The sequence below is a fragment of the Rhinichthys klamathensis genome, unplaced genomic scaffold (genome assembly GCF_029890125.1).
Source record: "Rhinichthys klamathensis goyatoka isolate OS25496 unplaced genomic scaffold, OSU_Roscu_1.1 h1tg000216l_1, whole genome shotgun sequence".
NCBI lineage: Eukaryota > Metazoa > Chordata > Actinopteri > Cypriniformes > Leuciscidae > Rhinichthys > Rhinichthys klamathensis.
Window position 1 is genome coordinate 1,186,859 of NW_026606741.1, and position 21,133 is coordinate 1,207,991.

At 37.0% G+C, this 21,133-nt stretch overlaps 1 protein-coding gene and 1 long non-coding RNA gene across 2 annotated transcripts; both read left to right on the top strand.

Moving 5' to 3' along the window:
• The first annotated feature begins 4,256 nt into the window (after nucleotides 1-4,256).
• LOC130097336 (uncharacterized) lies at nucleotides 4,257-14,611 on the top strand. The gene is made up of 4 exons (XR_008808287.1): nucleotides 4,257-4,354; nucleotides 5,536-5,578; nucleotides 11,487-11,576; nucleotides 12,914-14,611. It is a non-coding gene; the product is annotated as an uncharacterized LOC130097336 (long non-coding RNA).
• A 151-nt stretch (nucleotides 14,612-14,762) lies between these two features.
• On the top strand, nucleotides 14,763-16,388 carry LOC130097318 (gastrula zinc finger protein XlCGF52.1-like). The gene is made up of 2 exons (XM_056264117.1): nucleotides 14,763-15,030; nucleotides 15,282-16,388. The coding sequence occupies exons 1-2, from the start codon at nucleotides 14,946-14,948 to the stop codon at nucleotides 16,301-16,303; spliced, it is 1,107 nt and encodes a 368-aa protein (XP_056120092.1). The 5' UTR covers nucleotides 14,763-14,945; the 3' UTR covers nucleotides 16,304-16,388.
• The last annotated feature ends 4,745 nt before the right edge of the window (nucleotides 16,389-21,133 follow it).

The window sequence follows — 21,133 nt, forward strand, 5'->3', positions numbered from 1 at the left end:
CCTATTCTGGCGTTCGGAAGCATTTACATTATATCCATTGTGAAAATGAGGATAATGCAGCTCCCAGCCATCAAACACAGGCTCCAGAGTTACCTTCTATTGAAGAGACAAATGTTGACCATATATGTGAAACACCTGATAGCCCACAGCAACCTACAACCTTTCAAAGCCTGGATAAGTGTGCATCAATTATTTCAAAATTGATGGCAAGTAATGTACCAAATACTGTTGTTTCTTCAACAATAGAAAGCCTAGATGACTTCATCGATGATTTAAAGTGTAACCTCAAGGAAAAGGTCCTAAGTATCGTTTCACAAAATAATTCAAGCAGAGAATGTTTTCGAAAGTTTTGATAATCCATTCAGTGCTCTAAATACAGACCACAAATTGAACATTTCTTTCTATAGCAAGTGGGGTATAGTGCAGCCAGTTGAGGTGCCTTTAGGCATTAGGTATGACACCAAGAGAAATAGACAAACAGGAGCAGTTAATGATACATTTATTTATATACCAATACTAAAAACATTAGAATTTATTTTTAAGAACTCTGATGTGTGTGATTTCATGCAGGACTGCACTCAAAGTGACATTTTGGAAGATTTCTGTGATGGAACTTATTTTAAAAATCACCCCTTGTTTTCAAGTCACAGATTTGCTCTACAAATTCAACTCTATTACGACGATTTTGAAGCCGCTAACCCCTTAGGATCAAAAAAAGGCATTCATAAACTTGGTTGTCTATACTTCATTCTCCGAAACCTTCCACCAAAAGTAAATTCAACTCTAATGAACATTCATCTGGTGTCATTGTTCCATTCACAAGATGCCAAAAAGTATGGAATAGATTCAATATTGAAGCCTTTTGTGGACGATATGAAAGTTTTAGAGATGGAAGGAATAAAGGTCCCTTTCTGCGAGATGCCTGTGAGGGGTACACTTGCACAAATCACCGGTGATAACTTGGGCATTCACTCAATTCTCGGTTTTATGGAGTCGTTCAGTGCAAACTATTTCTGCCGCTTATGCTTGATTGACAAAGTTTTGTCTCAAGAAGTTTTTTCAGAGGATGATCCACGACTGATATTGAGAACAAAGACTCTTAATGAGGAACACTATGCTGATCTTTCAGAGGAACCAACTCTTACATCTTCACATGGAATTAAGCGCAACAGCTTACTCAATACACTCTCATACTTCAATGTATCTGAAAACTTTGCTTTTGATATAATGCACGATATTTTAGAGGGTGTGGGTCAGTATGAGATGAAACTTCTCTTTGATTATATGGTTAAGAACAAATTCATTTCAAAAGAAAGCCTGCTCAACAGAGTATATGCCTTTAACTATGGCCACATGGAAAGATCAAATCGGCCAACTAAAATAAACTTGGACTGTGAAGGTAATAGCATTGGATTAAATGCTGCACAGACTCTTTGTTTAATAACAAACATACCGTTGATTTTTGGTGATGTTATTCCTCAGGGAAACCTGCATTGGTATTTGTTACTGTTGCTTTTGCAGGTCATCAACATTGTGTTCTCACCTTCAGTCACAGAGGGTATGACTGCGTTTTTAAAACACCTCATCAAAGATCATCATCAGCTGTTTAAGGAACTCTACCCATCCAAAAACTTGATTCCTAAACATCATTTTATGTTGCACTATCCTCGCTGTATTCGGAGAATTGGTCCATTGTTGCATGTTTGGTCAATGAGGTTCGAGGCCAAACATAAGTTCTTTAAGAACTGCATAAAGAACTTTAAGAATTTGACTGTGTCTTTGGCAAGAAAACACCAATTTGCTGTGGCCTATCACTGGGAGTGTATGAATTACAATTCCCTGGAATCAGGACCAGTGAAGGTACATAAACTTCTGTGTTTGGATCATTTTGAAGAGATTTCTGTAATCTTTGCATTGATTCTCAAACTAAAATTCGACATACAAAGTGGGTAAAATGCTCTGACTGGAGCAGAGTACAAAGTTGGCCTTTTCGTGTGTTCTGATATTGTTGACGAAATGCCTGTTTTCAGTAAAAAACTAAATATATTATTGCTCAGAGAACAAGTTTTCTTGTTGTTAAAAGACTATGAGTCGACGTTCATTGAACAGGTCCATGCCTACAGATTATTTGACAAAGCATCTCAACATGTATGGATAGTGAACAAAGACAAATTAAGGAATATTTCTTTGTTTGATGCACAGATGTCCTATGGTGCTGACTCATTTTTCTAGATAGTTGCAAAAAATGAACTTGTTTGAAACACTCAGTAGAGATTTATGTGATTATTTAGCCTGTAAAGGTATAGTATATTTTATCAGAATGAATGTGTATTTTCAAACCAGGCACTTTTTAAAATTGATGAGTTAAAGATGGCATTAAATTGTTGTTGTATTTTTCAATTTAAAGATGGTATTGCAGTGTATGTTTACTTGTTTAAGAAAAAAAGTCAATTTCTATTGAAGATGTTCATGCAGATTATTTGAAAAAGTAAATCAACTTACATGTACTGTCCTATGGTGCTGACTAATTTTGTAAAAGTTTTACACCTTTTTTCACTGTGTACAAGTGATATCAAATCATTTCAGCCGGTTCTAATTTGAAGATTCGGATGCTGTAAGTGTAATGTTTAGCTAAACCGCCGCTCCAGTTTAGCGTTTAATGTTGTTTTTGCAGTTAAAAAGACAAAGTTGACAATTCTATTGGCCTAGTTTAGTTATTTTAATAATTTCTTTATTTTTACTTTATTTATTGATCACTCAGGGTTATCTAAATTAACTATTTGTGGCTTGTGTTTTGAATATATTTTCCCCTGCACTTTAGGCACTTTGCACACATTTGTTCTGCATCTTGTGATTCTGACTTATTTCGTTTTGTATTTTTATTTATTAGAAAGGTATATTCTGTTCTAATTTAATTCTGTAAATTAATTGATTATTTTTCGGTGCATCGATGTTGCGCTGTAGCCTACTTAGAGCCTGCTCGCACAGGCAATTTAGCCAATTTAATTTGCATGTGAAATGCAAATCCTGTCTGCAGTGTGGCCTTTCTGCATTTATTTCTTAGTTTTATTGATCCGAAATGTTTTTATACAGTTTATTCTATATCTTTGTGTGATGTTCTGTACATCGCGGCATTAAAATGTTAAAGCCCCGCCCCCTCCCCAACCCCACACACGATTCGACTATTGGTCGACTATAGGGAAGACTTGACGATTCTGATTCGACTATGAAAATCCTTAGTCGGGGACACCCCTAATGTTTTTAATATGTTTATTTCAGACCAGATGGAGGGGAAAGAGAGAAGACAAGAACTGAAGTGAAAGGTGATGATGCTGTACACTGTAAAAAAGGATTTGAGATTTTTGCTACCTCAACTCATTTTCCTAAGTTAGCTCAACTAAAGTGTTGAGCGTACTTAAGATATCAAGTTTACTTGTGCCCAACTACTCCATTTATTCAAAGTAGTTCAGGCAACATAGAATTCTTAGTTGTATGAGCGGCCCCTGCATAAATACGTAGGAAACCCCACGGACCACGCCCTTACAACGCCTGCATCTTCGAGAAACTTCCATTTTGGATCAAGAGTTCCTGAGGTAAGCTTAAACTTCTATCTTCCTCGTTTTTATGAAAATGATTGTTAAATTAAGTGTAAACTAGATGCGTATATATCACAGGGTGGTCAGTGGCCACGATAAATATAGTTTTGTCCACATGTTATGTGCTGCGTGTCCGTAAAACACTGCTGCTGCACCTGCATATGACACGCGGTCATACATTTATATCGTATCCTAATCGTGGCCACTTTTACATTTTCATAATACTTTTATCCCAACTAAAACACAACGTTACGTAATGTATTCGTACTTTTTTGATAATTTCATGACTTCCTAACTGACAACATAACTATGACGTCGCATGCCCGTAATTACCATCAAATTACCAGATCACAACGTTGTCAGATCAGATCTATTCATAATGTTTTGGTAATTTCGTTAAGTATTTTTGGCAAAGTAACGTTATCTGCGTCGTTTCATTACCATCATTTACTGCTACTGCTACACGTTCTTATCGCAGCTATTTAAAATGTGTAACGGTAATTAAACGTCAGATACAATAGTGAAGTTTCCCTTAAGATACATTTTTATTTTACCAAGCAGATGATTATAATTTGCTCTGTCTCTATAACTTACTATTATATTCTTAGTGTAGTGTAGTGAGTGAAATGCAGCGCGTTCTGCACGTGCGCGCGCACAATGTTGAAGAGTGGACTTCCCGCGCAGCTCACTGGGTTTGGTTTTTGCTCTGGCACATTTTTACTTCAACTGCGTCTGACGAAGGAATAAGTTTTTCTGAAGTGAGTCTTAAAACACACCAAGCCGACGAACTAGCGCTGATGAAAGCCAACTGTGTTGTCGCCTCGCGTCGGGGTAAAAAAAAGCTGCACTTAAACACACCAAGATAACTAGTTAACTTACAGCGACTGTTAGCTAGAATGCTTGTTCAGCACCTGCTTGTAAATGAGACTACTGTCTATTTCTGCAGATATATTCGTCTATATTCGTCATTTAAAAAGGGAAAACCGACGCTGCAGATACACACACCGTAAACAAAGTAGTGCGTGCTAAACTTAACTGTTACCATTTTGAATATCAATCCTGCTCTAAACACTTTCTTTATTTCACTCTGCTCGTGTTAATATTGAAATATTCGCCAAGAAACAGTCAGGTTAGATGAAGTAAGATTGGAACAGCCTTCTGTCTGTGCAGTTTTGGTTTATTCGCTCGCTGTTTTGCTATTCTCGTGCACTGACTTGTTCAATAAGCTGCTAACGTTAAGTTAGCTAAGAGTTCCCTATTTCACCGACGCCGATTCAACATGTCGAATCGGCCGTTACAAAGCCGACGAGGACCAAATTCAGCCGATCGTCGGCTTGGTGTGTTCCAGGCATTACACTTCCCACGAATAAATAGCACTTGCTCTCTCACACACACACATACACACACTCACTGTCGCTCACTCGCGGGGGCGCGCGCGCTCTCACACACACACACACACTCGCTGTCGCTCACTCACTCGGGCGCTTACTCGTGCGGGCACGCTCCTCAATGTCGTTCGTTCGCTCACTCACTCTTGACTGAACCCGTCGTGGAGGACCATTTTTTTTTAAACATACTAGTCTTTAACATAATTAGTTCTGTGGGTTACTTGCATATTACACGCCATAAAGTGTGTATCATATGCACGTAAAAACAAATTTTTGTATATAAATTGCGTCATAAATGCATAAAAATGGACAGATTTTACATTATTCGGTGAACTAACTCTTTATAACAGCTGAAACGATACAAACGGACAATATAGTGTAACTGACAGTGTAGTATGCAACTAACAATGTTTTGTTGAACTGTTGAAGAAATCAATATTACATATTACTACAATATTACATTACTGAAAGCCCTTTAGCAGTAATGTACAGTATGTACAACCCCAAAAGTATGGAGAAGTCAGTCTGACTTTGACTTTCTTTTTCTTCAGAGTTTGTGGCTGCACTGACTGAGACTACAGAGCAACCTTTCTTGTGAGTCATATGAACTGGATCTGCAAGTTCTGCAGATTTTCTTCTGCCAACCAACGCAGCATTATAAGGCATTATAAGCGTAAACACGGACACTTTAATAGGTCTTGCCCCTTACCTTGCATCTACAATGACTGTTTGTGCTCCTTTAAGACACAAGTTGCTCTCAAAAACCATTTGTTGAAACATGAAACATCGGTGGTTCATCAATCTCAGGCAAATGATGCACATGAATCTCTGTCCAGTGTAGTAAATCATCGGCTACAGTGTGAATTATGTGATTTTTCTGAGCCATGTACTATTAAGCAGTACTTTGCTCATTTGGGAGCTCATTTGAAGAGTAATGAAACTGTTAATTGTCCTTTTGCGCAGTGTCAATTTAAGTCTAGTGTGTATTCCACCTTTACTGGGCACAAATGTAGATATCACTTTAATTCTGGTTTAAACAATATAAAACCTGAACTAATTTGTGATCACAGTCCAGCAGAAACCAGTGAGGAACAAATAGGAGATGTGGTTTCAGTAGATTATGATAACCCCCCAAATGATGATGATGACTGTGAAGATTATGGAGAATCAGTTAATCATAGACTTGCATCCTTATTCCTGCGTATGCAAACCATTTTGCACGTGTCCAAGTCAGCAACACAAGAAATAGTAAATGAACTGTATGAGATAGGCGTTTTAGCTGGAGAGTTTACTAATAGGTCAATTGAGGAAGTGCTAAGGGAACATAATTGCAACACCGACAGCACTGTTTTAACTGTGGTAAAGAAAACGCTGCAGGAAACTAATCCGCTTTGTTTACTTTCAAAGACTGGACCATTTGGCACTGACCATAGGAGGTCCCTATTTTTCAGAAAAAATTTTCCTGTCATTGAGCCTGTAGAATATATTTTAGATAATACTACCAGGAAAAAGACATTTGTATACGTCCCTATATTAAGTGTTTTAACGGAGTTACTTAACAGAAATGAAATTCTAGACAAAGTTCTTACTGAAGAATCTCTTGCATCGCAATCTGGTCATTTTAAAACTTTTCGTGACGGCTTATACTTTAAAGAAAATCCGCTATTCTCCAGACAGGAACTACCAATTGCTATTGGATTGTACATAGATGACTTTGAAACATGCAATCCTTTAGGTACTTCTAGAAAAAAAAATAAGGTATGTGCTATCTATTGGGTACTAGCAAATTTGCCTATCAAATATCGATCATCTTTGCAATCGATATATCTTGCAGTGCTGTGCAACAGTAATGATATCAAAACATTTGGCTATGAGAAAATTCTTGAGCCACTTATAAAAGACCTACAGATCCTTGAAAACCAAGGTCTGTTCATCCAGAGGTTAGGAGCAAGTGTCAAAGGAACAGTGCTTTTTGTATCTGCTGATAATTTAGCTGCTCATTCACTTGCTGGCTTTCAAGAATCATTCACTGTTGATAAATTTTGCAGATTTTGTTTAGCAAGCCGTAGAGATATTCAGACAACTGAAGTAAGAGGTGGGTTATTTCCGCTTAGGACTAAATTAACTCATGAGGCAGATGTTTTGGAGGTTAAACAAAATGAACTTGTACAGAATGTAAATGGTGTCAAAAGTAATTGTGTTTTGAACAACTTGACTTACTTCAATACAGTTACAGGGTTCCCGCCCGACTTTCTGCATGACCTCTTGGAGGGAATTGTACCTTTTGAACTTAGCTTGTGTCTTAAAAAGTTGATCTCGGATAAGTACTTCACATTGGATGAATTAAATTCTGTTATTCAGAATTTCCCGTACTTATTCTCTGATAAGACTAACCGTCCCTACAGAATTCCCCCAAGTTTCAGAATCAATGGTACAATTGGTGGAAATGGTCATGAGAACTGGACTTTGTTAAGACTTCTTCCACTGATGATTGGTGAACTAATCCCAGAAAATGACATAACATGGGGTGTTATTCTTAAATTAAAAGACCTAGTAGAACTTTTGGCATCACCATCTTTTACCAATCAGTCACTGTGCTATTTGGAAGAAAACATCTCAGTCCATAGGCAGTTGCTCCAGGAGGCCTTTCCAGACTGTAAACTAAGGCCTAAACACCATTTCATAGAACACTATCCCTACCTCATCAGGTGCTTTGGACCTTTGCTGGACTGTTGGACAATTCGTTTTGAAGCGAAACACAGCTTTTTTAAAAAAGTTGTGCGTGATGTGAACAATTTTAAGAACATTTTGTTAACATTAGCCACAAGACACCAGCATATGTTGGCTTACTTCCTTGATATGCCCAGCCTTTTTAAGCCACCAGTGGAGGTTGGCAGAGTATCTCTGGTTTCTCTGGACATTTTGGATAACTCTGTCAAACAGGCTATCAGACATAAATACAAGGATGTTAAGACCGTGTCTCTTGCAACTAGTGTGATTCTACATGGTACTAAATACTCTGAGGGGATGTTTGTTTCGGTTGGGAGCACAAGCGGACTACCTGATTTTGGCAAAATTCTCAAAGTACTGATTGTGGGCAACAAGGCATCATTTATCATTGAATGCTTTTCAGCCTGGTACTTGGAGCACTTCAGATGCTATGAATTGACAAGGAAACTTTCCACAGACCTTCAAGTTGCAGACCCAGAAGAACTGAATTCCTTCCACCCAGTGGCTCCTTACATGGTGCGAGGAAAACTAATGGTGTCACCCAAGGTGTTTTTACTTCACTGAGGTAAGTCTTTTTGTTGTAAACTGCTTGCATGATTTGGTTAGTCAGTAAATGTCAATCTTTTTTTTTTGGCTGAAGAATTTCTCATTTTAAATTTGTTTGGCTGTTAAAGTTAATACTTGATGACTACCGTTTTGGTTTCTCTTCTGAAAATGTTTTCCAAAAATTGGGCCCTATCAAAACTAGGGGTGGGAATCTTTAGTCACCTCACGATGACAAGTTATGGGGTCCACCTCCTTCAAGTCCCAAAAATGTGCATGCATCCTTCACAAAAGTAATCCATCCGGCTCCAGGGGGATAAACGAAGGCCTTCTGAGGGTAATCCGTGCGGTTTTGTCGTAAAAATATACATATTTAAAACTTTATTATGTAAACTTAAAACTTTATAAATGACCGTCCGGCAACGGTCGAGGCACTTTCACGGGAGATGGATGCCGGCGTAGGACGTAGCGTAGGAAGCGTCGTGACGTAGAACGAATGTGGCAGTGCAGCGCTGAGCGCAACCAGTGAGCAGAGCAAAACAAAACTCCACTCGTTCTACGTCACGACGCTTCCTACACTACGTCATACGCCGGCATCCATCTCCTGTGAATGTGTCTCAACCGTTGCCGGAAGCCAGTTATTTTCTTTTATAAAGTTTTAAATATGTATATTTTTACGACAAAACCCACGGATTACCCTCAGAAGGGATTCGTTTATCCCCCTGGAGCCGGATGGATTACTTTTGTGAAGGATGCATGCACATTTTTGGGACTTGAAGGAGGTGGACCCCATTACTTTACATTATAACAACTGAAAGATCTAATACATTTTCTAAAATAACTGAAAATGTGTTCGTCTGAAAAATGATTGACATTTGCATCTCGAACGGCTTGAGGGTGAGTAAATCATGAGTTTAATATAATTTTTGGCTGAACTATCCCTTTATGCTTACAGCATGCTGCTTCACGTCATTCTTGCGGACGATGACATCCGTAGAGTCCAGATTGAAAGTCTTCCAGAGACGGTGGATGAATTGAAGACTGCACTCAAGAGCAAGCTTGATCTAGAGGGCGAAATTGTTATCCAGTTTCAAGATCCAGAGTTCAACAATGAACTTTGCAACTTGACTGAAATGTCTGAACTACCTACAGAGAGAACAAGGCTGAAGGTAATACTAAAGGTACCACCCAACATGCCCCCCTCTGTCTCCTCCTTTGACAGCAGTTCTGACAGGGCCTTTGGGACCTCCGCATCCCCCGTATGTTCTCTGTCAAACCCTCGCTCTAAGCACTGGCCTGACCCTTTTATCATACCAACTTTCTCTTATGATGTTGAACTTAAGCTCCGAAAGGGAAATGAGACTTATGAAAAAGATGGGTCCCTACTTGTTGTTAATGCTGCAATGAAGAGAGACATACTTGACAAAGTAGGGAGTGCTATGTATGAGCACAATGCATATCCAATGTCAAAACAAATTAAGGATGTTGCCAAAGCCCTCGTCGAAAAGCATCCCTGTTTGAGAGAGCCAAGTTCTTCACATGGGTGGTACTGCTGGAAGTTCAGCCTCACTTTTAAGATGGGTAACCTCCGTCAGAAGTACCGTATTGCTGGATGCCCAGAGCTTACAGTCAATCAAAAAAGGTCAACCGACACATCAACTGGGAACAGGACGATGAAGAAACCAAAACGGTCTGAGCTCAACTTTTTGCCAGATTTTCCTGAAGGAAAGTCTCCAGACTGCCTTGAAAGAGAGAGAATATCTCTGACGGAGGAGATGAAGAAAAAGAAGAGTGACAGGAAAATGATAGATTCTCTGATGGCAAGCACCTTTGCCTTGCGAAGGAAGGAGATTATTCATGATGAACCTCCTGTGTCTGAGATCAAAGACAGATGGCCAGCACTGTTTTCAAAAAAACAGGTAATTATGAAATATGAAGCTTTGGAGTCATTCAAATTTTAGATTTGTGGTTTGGTTCAATATCAGTGGTTAATGCGTTTATTGACTTTTTTTAATGTTTAGTTTATTTTTTTCCAGGTGAAATTTATTTTATTTTAATGGCCTATAAGAGCCAAAACCGAACCAATGCCAACCTTCATGCTCAACTTACTGTGTTATGTACTGACTTTTTCTTTGGATTTTCTCTTAAAAGATTAGTGCTGAGTTTATGCGCCTGGTTTCTACTGATCTTCACCAGTCTTTCTTTGATGGACTCGACAAGTATGTCCCAAGATTGTTACAGATGTACAGACTGCAAACTAGTAGCAGTTCTGACCTGCGCAGTCTCCTGGAGCCCCTTGATGTACAAGTAAGGATAATCTCATTTACCCAATCCTTTATCAGTCACTTAACAAAAAATGTACATTGTCACTTGTAGAAGTAGTCAATCATTGTCAAATCTAATGTAATCAAAAACTGTTACTGTCATGAGCTTATTTGCAGTTCAGTTTAGGGTTTACTTGGCTTGACTTTTACTTAACCCTCTGGGGACCAAGGTGTTTTCTGGGCCCTGGAGGTGTTCTGACATGCTCTGACATTTGTGCTTATTTCTGTTACCTGTGACATTTTCATGGCTAAAGCCTGATTACACTGTATTCAGCACAAACTCTGCTACAATAATATGTCAGCAGCATTTATGAAAAAGTTTTTAGCTTTGAGATAAAGACATTTATGCGTGGTTTGTGAAAATACAAAAAAAAATTGTCACTAGCCATGTTTCCATCCACATGCTTTTATCCGAATTAAGTGATATCGAATGAAAAATGCCTTATCGAAACAGTAAAATTCGATTGAATTTCATGAATATCGACTCAAATGAAATGCATTCGGTCTCATCGGATTGTCTCATTCTGTGCAGACAGAGGACTATATTGTATTAGAAAAATCAAAAACATTTGGGCACCAGACAGAGGTCATTTCAGTTAGCAACCCTAACTTGTATTTTACTATAAATCATGGATAGTTTGAGAATTATTTATGGTATAATTATTCTTGCTAGACATTTGGAAGACAATATAGTGGTATTGGATAATTTAATAGTGGACTATAAAGTTAAATAAGTTACTGTAGACACAGTACAAATCCCTAGTTATGACTCTTCCTACCCTTAGTGGGAACAAAAAATAAATTAATAAAACCATCACAAAATTTTGTGATAAGTGATCAGCAGCAAGCTTGGTCCTACAGTTGTCACAGTTTGTCTAATGTTCTTCTTTTTGCTGTGTGTTGAGACTTCAAACCAGAAGAGAAGAGCAGCTGCTTTACTCGGACTCCCATTTTATCTGAAGGAGGATCCCAACAGTTTTATCCGTGTCTGTGAGGTGCGTGAGTTGATTTCATTATGACATGGGTAACTGTCACAGTAAAAAACATTTATTGAAGGTATATAGTTCACCCAAAAATAAAAATTTGCTTTTAATTTACTTACCCTCAGGCCATCCAAGATGTATATTTTTCTTTTTAACACTGGTCATTATATGGTGTAAATATACAGAAAATATATGAAATAATATATTGTAAAAATTTAAAGCAATCGTTTTCCACGTAATCTAAATACTCAACTAAATTACATTTTACAGTATAAATATATTGTACATACATTTTATATACAGATGCTTCCCAATAAATTAGAATATCGTGAAAAAGTTAATTTATTTCACAAATTCAACTTAAAATGTGAAACTAATATATTATATAGACTCATTGCATGCAAAGTGAGATATTTCAAGCCTTTATTTGTTATAGTTTTGATGATGTGATGAGCACAAAATCAAAATCTCAGAAAATTAGAATATTACATGGAACACAGTAGTTACACAGTAGTCCCATTGTCATTGAACCAGGTTTTGGTTCTTTTGGCAGTGTGGGTAGGTGCAAACAACGCAGCCGTCTTCCAGGACATTTAGAGCACTTCATGCTTTATGGAGATGCTGAGTTCATTTTCCAGCAGGATTTGCACCTGCCCACACTGCCAAAAGAACCAAAACCTGGTTCAATGACCATGGGATTAATGTGTAACTACTGTGTGATTTCATGTAATATTCTAATTTTCTGAGATTTTGATTTTGTGGTTTTCACATCATCAAAACTATAACAAATAAAGGCTTGAAATATCTCACTTTGCATGCAATGAGTCTATATAATATATTAGTTTCACATTTTAAGTTGAATTCGTGAAATAAATGAACTTTATCACGATATTCTAATTTATTGGGAAGCGTCTGTATATGAAAAGCGACAATTCCCATTAACGCAATATTTCATGAATTTTTCAGTGTATTTACACCAAATAATATATTGACCATAAAAATATGGAAAATATATTTGAGTTCCGTAAGGCTTATCACCACTCATCCCTACTACAGACCTCGCTTTATCACGCCCCCGTCACCACACTGTTCTACTGAAGGAAAAAAGTCACCTACTACATCTTGGATGGCCTGAGGTTGTGTAAATGAACAGAAAATTAAAAAAATTTAAAATTTAATAACGTTTCTGTATATGGAGGGGTCAGAAAGCTCTTGTATTTCATCAAAAATATCTTAATTTTTGTTGCAAAGAGGGTGAGGAATTAATGACAGAATTTTAACTAACCCTTTCATGTTTGGTATTGTAACAGTACATGCTTAATTACTAAATACTTAATTATGTTCTTTAGACTACCAGTTCTGAACAAGAGGCTACAAAAGGAGTTGACGTTGGTCTTCTCATTGTGACTGAGGAAGGCGGAAGCAGCCAAGCACTACTGGCAAAGGAGATAGTTGATATCGCAGTTGTGCTGGAAGACAACATCATCATACGTGAGCTAGGAGATGTTGCTAATGCTTTTTCCTCACTCATGGGTCTTCTTTACTGTCTTGACATAGACTATCCCAAGGGACTGAAGTACACATTTGAGATTATTCAAAAAGTTGTCATGGGCATCGGCAGTGGCAATTGTTCTGCAAAAGTTCACGGACTCCGCAACAAGTTACTTCAAGGCAAAGTTTAGTATTTTAGTGACCAAGTAATAGCAACAGCAGTGTTCACTAAAGACTTCACACCACCATTTCCATATCTATTACATGGTTCAATTTGAAAACTAAACAAAAAGAGGCCTGTATAAAAGAGTTTAATTCAGAGGTTCTAAAAATGTTAGTAAAATGACATGTTAATCTGCTCAGAGATAACTACCAAGATGTTTGTGCAATTTAAATACAGCACTTAAGCCAGTTAGCTTTATATTTCAGATTTTAATATTTCTATTTTTGTGTTCTAGAGCAACCATTTCCATATCTATTACATGGTTCGATTTGAAAACTAAACAAAAAGAGGCCTGTATAAGTTACAGAAGAGTTTAATTCAGAGGCTCTTAAAATGTTAGTAAAATGACATTGTTCAGTTAATCTGCTCAGAGATAACTACCAAGATTTTTGTGCAATTTAAATACAGCACTTAAGCCAGTTAGCTTTATATTTCAGATTTTAATATTTCTATTGTTGTGTACTAGAGCTCGCTTGCATACATTTTTTAGATAAATGTTCATGTAACATGTTATGAAATTTCAATTTCACCAAATGCTTGCAATTAACTACAGTACTTAAGCCAGTAAGCGTTTATATTTCACATTTTATTTCTATATCAACAGTTTTATGCACCAGAGTTTGCATGATTCTTTTTTTAGATAAATGTTCATGTAACATGTTATGAAATGTCAATTGTTCAGCTGGAACTGAAACGCTTGTAATTAATGGTAAGGTGTTTTAACATTAAGTACATTAATGGTAAGCATGATTTTCTGTTTTGAAATAATAAAAAAATTGCATTCTGCATGTTCTTCTATGCCAATGAATCATTTTTATGTAGTACTGTTAGAAAACAGAAACTCAAGTTGTGTGGACAAATTATGCAGTTCACTCTGTTGAATGAACTTAACATTCCAACTAAAATGAACTATTCTTGAAAAAGTAACCTGGCTGCCTTAAAAAAATAAGTTAATTCAACTAAATGAATAGTTCAGCCAATTTTTATGTTGTTTGGACAACTAATAATTATAAGTCGATTTAACAAGATGCTTGGTGTAAACAACTCAAATGAACAGAAATGTTTGTTGGCGTCACTAATTTTATGTTGTCTCAACTGGGATTTAAGTTTACACAACTTTTAATGTCTCGTTGGAGTAACTAAAAAACAAATTAATTAAACTTAAATTAAATAGTTGATCAGACTATTTTGTCAGCTTCACCTTTGTTACCCCAACGATTAATTATAGGTTTAAGGAACTGCAGTACATGTACAAACAACTGAGGTTTCTTAGCTTACTTAACACAACATTTTAAGGCAGCCAGGTTACAAATTATTTTAAGTTGAATGAACTTGTTCGTTTTTACAGTGTAGTTTGTTTCAGCCTGTTGACACCAATAAAACGATTTAATGTGCCAATTTACAGAAGATCTCAGAGATCACCATAATGAATGAGCTGAAAACAAGGAACTTTTGGAGACAAAGAGGTTTTTCAGCTGCTCAGTTAAACATGATGGCCCTGTACTTTTTAAATGCAGATTGGATAAAAACACAGTGATCACAGTTCACACCTGCAGTGAAGCCCCTCCCACAACAATTCACCAATAAATACTGGGAATATTCCCATCATCCTACAAGAGAAGGACAAACTCCAGGAGTAGCAGCTGAAATCTGTGTGACTGTTAAAGATGGAGTTTATTAAAGAGGAGATTGAAGACATGAGTGATCCAGAACCATCCAGAATAAAACATGAAGATACTGAGGAACAAACAGGTTGGTGTCCATTCTTGATTCTTCATTGTTGACGCTTTGGTAGATGTGAATTAGTAAGCAGTATATGCATGATAAATGATGGAGCAATACATCCATATGATCATAATGTTTATAGCATTTGTCAAACATATTTTAACTATGTAAACAAGTGAATGACAGAACAAAAAGTGAAAGATCTGATCTCTGTTGTTTTCTGCTATTAAATAAGGGTTCACTTGAACTGATTCTAACTGTATTTCTGTGTATTTTAGACCAGGTGAGAGTGAAAGAGCAAAGACAAGAACTGCATGAAGTGGAGGAGGAACATCGTAACTTTACAATTCAAAGAACAAAAGCCAAAAAGACACACACCTGCACTCAGTGTGGGACGAGTTTCTCAGAGAAAGGACACCTTAACACACACATGAGAATTCACACTGGAGAGAAACCGTATACATGCACTCAGTGTGGAAAGAGTTTTACTGGTGAATCAGGTCTCAGTGTTCATCTGCTCATTCACTCTGAAGAAAAGCCATTTAACTGTGATCAGTGTGGTAAAGATTTTATTTCATCATCAAATCTAAAATCACACCTGAAAGTTCATTCAGATGAGAAGCCTTATGTGTGTTCTCTCTGTGGAAAGAGTTTTTCAAGGCTGGACAGTTTTAAACTGCACCAGAAAACACATAATGAAGTGAGAGATTATATGTGCTTTGACTGTGGGAAAAGCTTTACTAGAGCTGAATGTCTGAAACAGCACCAAAGAATTCATACTGGAGAAAAACCTTACAAGTGCTCATATTGTGACAAGAGTTTCTCTCGGTCTGGACACCTGAAATTACACGAGCGAGTTCATACTGGAGAGAAGCCGTACTACTGTACTCAGTGTGAGAAGAGTTTCACACACAAAGGAGCCCTTAACACACACGTGAGAATTCACTCTGGAGAAAAACCATTTAACTGTGATCAGTGTGGTAAAAGGTTCATTTCACCATCAAATCTAAAAAAACACCTGATAGTTCATTCAGATGAGAAGCCTTATGTGTGTTCTCTCTGTGGGAAGAGCTTTACTACATCTTGCAATCTGAAACGGCACCAAAGAATTCATACTGGAGAAAAACCTTACAAGTGCTCATATTGTGACAAGAGTTTCACTCAGTCTGGACACCTGAAATTACACGAGCGAGTTCATACTGGAGAGAAGCCGTACGACTGTACTCAGTGTGAGAAGAGTTTCACCCAATCAAGAAGTCTAGTTACTCATATTAGAAAGCATTGTTCTGTGTCACAGTGAGCAAATGTTTTGTTAGATTCACATAAAGTAAATGTGTAGTTAGTTAACTAATAAACTAGTGTTCCTGTGAATGCCACAAGATTTGTGTTTTATATGTTAGAGAACAAAGAAATGTATTGAAAATTTATTTTGACCGAACGCTTACTCAAAGAAATACCAAAATTAAAAGAGACTGGAAACAAATGTAGAAAAACAACAACAATCAGTGATTTGTTAATATGTGAAACAATTCCCTCAATTTGATCAGTTTTTTTTAGTTACATAAAGCCTGTTATTACATAAACGGATACAATAACGTTCATCTGTATAATAACAACAATAAAAATGACCATTTTACTGACAATGTGTGATTTTGTGAGTAAAAGGTTTCTACAGATCCAATAATTAAAATAAACTGTGAGATTCAGCAGCAAACATATAGTAAAATAAACTTTAATTCTGTGACGTTAGTTTTGTGGAATTTGTTTTTGAGTTGTACATTTCTGACTTGTCATTTAGCTGTCAGTGTAACTAAGGCAGTTCTTTGTCTCTAGTAAAACAATAAAAACGTCCTGTGGCCTGTTGCACAAAGCCGGTTTCATTTGCTAACAGGTAAAGTTCGAGATTAGTTTGACAAACTCTGGCTTTTTCAGGCGCAAGAAAGTGGATTGGCTTTTAGTTTTAGTTTTCATCACCATGTTGAATATTTTTTTATTATTTTATACTGTGAATTTAATTATGTAAAAAAAAATTTTGTTGTTTTTGGGATGTTTAAAGTATGTTGGAAATAGTTGGAAAAAGTACTTTTGTGTAGCCTAGAACTAATTATTTTCATTTACCAATTTTAATTGGGAAAAAGGGTATGCCTATAGAAGATTTTTTCATGTAGAACTTATGACTGTCATTACACAAAAAAAAAACAAAAAAAATTCCAGAGCAATGAATTCTTTTATTTACACATTTAAAGTTGCATAAGTAAGGAACAGTGTTGTGTGTAACGTAACTACTTTTTCGGGTAAAAAGTAGTGTAACGCGTTACTACTGAAAATTTGGTTACGAAACGTAGTTCCTTTTTCAATTCCGCACAACGTTACTTTTCCCATGGACAGATTTGACAGCAACACTGTCTCCTCAGCTGCGCGCTTGTAATAGTCACAAGCTCCACATGGTACGTGACAGAGGCTGGTAGCAGAGCAATCAATTCTGTGAATTACACTGCGCAAACCAAAAGTAATACTCCCACCGGATGAAGAAGGGTTGGCTCTCCACAGAACATAAAATATTAATTGTATTGAATTTTTCGTGTTCGCATTTATGAGGAAAGAAACAATGTTATGGACGTAACAGTTCTTCGGACTTGACCGCTCTGAAAGCGGCACTAAAAGACTGCTTTAAATCTTTCACAGAGACCTCAAAAAGGCATTTAAAACACCAAATATTAAGGATTGGCATATCAAGCAAAATAATATTCGATGATTGCTCGAAAATCGTACCTCTACCCCCACATGCTTACAGTAAGACGGGGTTCGCTCAAATCCCGCTCCGATATTAAATTTCTCTGTATAGACTGCGTGTTGTAGCCTAGTCATTAAAGAAAACGATTTAGTTTCATATTTATGTTTAAATAAAATAATTTATTTTTTAATTTCATCAATGTTGATTATATGAAAAGTGAAAAGCATGAGTAAGAGCATAAGATGCGCAATCGGGAGACAAATGGAGTGGGCAGACATGATTTTGACCACTTCATTAAGTTTGTTTTTGTAGAAAGCCTTTCTTTAAAGTGAATTTCGTTTTGTATTAATTGTATCTTAATTTTAATCAATGTTTCATCAACCAATTGTCTTAATAAATAAGCAGTAAATATAGCAGGCAATATAATCAGGACTTCTCAGGAGCTCCGTGCCGGCGCTTGGACTGCTCGTCTCATAAATGAACCGAAACTTAGCGCAAGCTACTTGCCTCAAAGATCTGAGAAATATATAGAAAGCTTGAAATGTGTACTTTAAAACAAAACTATTCAAAACGAGAGAAAACAGACTCTCTGCTTATGTAATCCATATGAAATGTGCATTTCTCTCTGGCGCGTTCACTACTGTGAAGATCGCGAGTCAGCATCGTCAACTTTATCTTTGCAGCCGACACTGACTGACAAAGAAAACACTTGTTTATTAATAATGTTTATGTTTATGTCTCCTTGCTATATTTGATATTCGATATTCATAATCATTTCTTTTGCCGGTTCTTTGTGACATTTTTCATGAACGCGTCACCACCGCTCAATAGTTAATATTGTGCTTTGGTGTTCAGTTTATACAGGTTTTTCAAATGTTATTTAAATAAATAGTTTTTTTTTTTCTATCTCAAAATCTCTCTTTTTTTCTAGATTTTTTTTTCTAGTTTTTCAATAAGTAGGCTATAGAGTTCATTAGAATTTTATGTAGGCCTACACATTTAGGAACAGATATTGGGTTCTGCCCAAAGTCAAGCAACATAAAAGTAACGTAAAAGTAACGAGTAACATAAAAAGTTACTTTCCAAAGGGGGTAACTAAGTAAAGTAACGGATTACTTTTTTAAGAAGTAACGAGTAACGAGAAAACACTACTTTTTAAAAGTAACTTCCCCAACACTGGTAAGGAATAATTGACGACAGGCCATTGACGACACTCCGCTTTGCGTCGTGACCGCATTACCACCTCGGGTGTGCATTATTTTTCTAATAATTCAACGGCCTGAAGTCAATTATTCCGCTTATACTACAGTTACCACACCTCGAAACATTGTTCAGATGATGCATTTCAAGACGTTTGTCAAGTTTTTGTCATTAAAACGCTCTTGTATGTAGGACTAATTTCTTACGCATCTAATCCCATGCCTCCGTTGCTAATTCCAAAACGTCATTTAAAGGCCATGGTGCAGGGTTTTTTTTTTTTTTTTGTGGCAATTTTCTAGTTGGTAATAAACATTAAAACAGTTATCAATTGTATCTGATATTGTAGGGTACTCAAAAATTTAAATATAAGACGGAAAAGTGGGTGATATGTTAGCTTTTAGCTACAGCTTAGCGAGGATTCTTATTTCTCCCACAATGCATTCCATGACGTCACATGAGGTACTCGCTGACTGTTGGCCCGTCTTACGGCCCGAGGGAGAGTGATACGAGGAGTAGCTATAGCTAGTGAAAAAGTGACAGTGACTGATTTATAAGTAGATATAGATAAATAGATAGATAGATAGATAGATAGATAGATGGATAGATAGATAGATAGATAGATAGATAGATAGATAGATAGATAGATAGATAGATAGATAGATAGATAGATAGATAGATAAGCATAGCATATATAGTGAGAGATAGCATAGCATAACAGATAGCTTAGAGATAGATAAAGAGTAGATCATAAATAACGTTAAAAACTGGACAAGGGTCCATTCCTTCCCCAAGGACAAAGCGATCTTCCGAAGCTGGGTGCAGTTTGTCAAGATTAGGCGAGCAGATTTTTCAGCTAGCTCTGTCACCGCCTACTCGAGAATATGCAGCACGCATTTCAAAGAGGAGGATTACCACTCAGGGGATTCCAAGATGGTCTCACTTGGATAAAAGAGTGAGAGGAGTGCTAAATTACTTCCTATCGCCGTGCCGTCTTTGAACGCAAACCTCTCTGCTTGCCCTGTCCCGAGGTCGAGAGACACCGTCTGCTGCAAGCGAGAAATTGCCACGGTAAGCATCATGCTAACGTTAATGTTTACAAGCTGCGTGTTAGCTAGCTGTGTGTATTTTGTATAGCTACCGTGTTCCCTTTGACACAGCCTCCACTACACGATCACTCTGACATTAGAAGAGCATTTTTCGCGATTCACGAATTTGAGCCAAAACAAAATTGCCCTAAAGTAAATGTCCATATCGTCATGTAAGCTTCGTGGCTAGTGTTTGGATCAGTGGTGATGATCATCAAGCGGCTTTCGCAATCGCGTGTTTGCGTTTTGTGTTAGACTGCTACGGTTCTCTTTCACATTTGACCGTGTCGTCAGGGCTGTAGTGGAGGCAAAACGCAGTTTACCCACCGCTGAAATTATGTCAGAAACAGTTTATCCACTTCTCACTTCAGAGTTTAGCTAAGTTACCTCTCAGTAATTCACTAACGTTACCTCGTAGAGTTTATGTAACTTTACCACATGTATTACCACTAGTATTGGTGTAAACATTTAATAGTAACATTCAAATCATCAAATATGTTCTGAATTTCTTTTATGTATTTTTTAAAACATTTAGTAGCGCATATCAGGGTCCACTGTACTGTAATCTCCCTGGCAATCTCATAACATTCTGTTTACTGTTTATGTTTGCTATAATTCGATACGCAGGACAATTTCATGTTTTTCCATTAGTGGCAATGATCTTTATACAGTATTATTATTATGTCTGCAGGTTATGCAACATCATTAATGAAGGCCCTTCGGGAAAGCTACACCAATTCACCTGCATCTCTTCGAGAGGTTAGCGCCAGTTGGTCCTGATGCACGTGCCCCCATCGCCAAATCCTTCAAACAGGTTCCTGAGGAGGCCGTCAGCCTCTACCTAGCCCAGCAGTCACGCTTCAAGAACCTAATTTCACATTATTTTCTTTCCACAGACAAGTCCAATGATTTAGTTGTATTTGTTTATTTTAGTTGTTAGTTATCTTATTTCCTTCTGTCCCTGTCATCTCATTTAGTGGCGGTTTCCTGCATTCTGCATGTTTCGTTTTGTTTTCTTTGTGTGCTGTTGCTTTGGTTTTACTTTGCACAAAATCATTACTTTTTTTCTTAGGCTATTGATTCCCGTGATCTTGTTTACCTTCGTGGATCA

Excerpts from the sequence above, each read along its gene's own strand:
- LOC130097318 (XM_056264117.1), top strand. The coding sequence starts at position 14,946 with ATGGAGTTTATTAAAGAGGAGATTGAAGACATGAGTGATCCAGAACCA. Across the intron at positions 15,031-15,281 it reads AGATACTGAGGAACAAACAG|ACCAGGTGAGAGTGAAAGAG; the intron begins GTTGGTGTCCAT and ends TGTGTATTTTAG.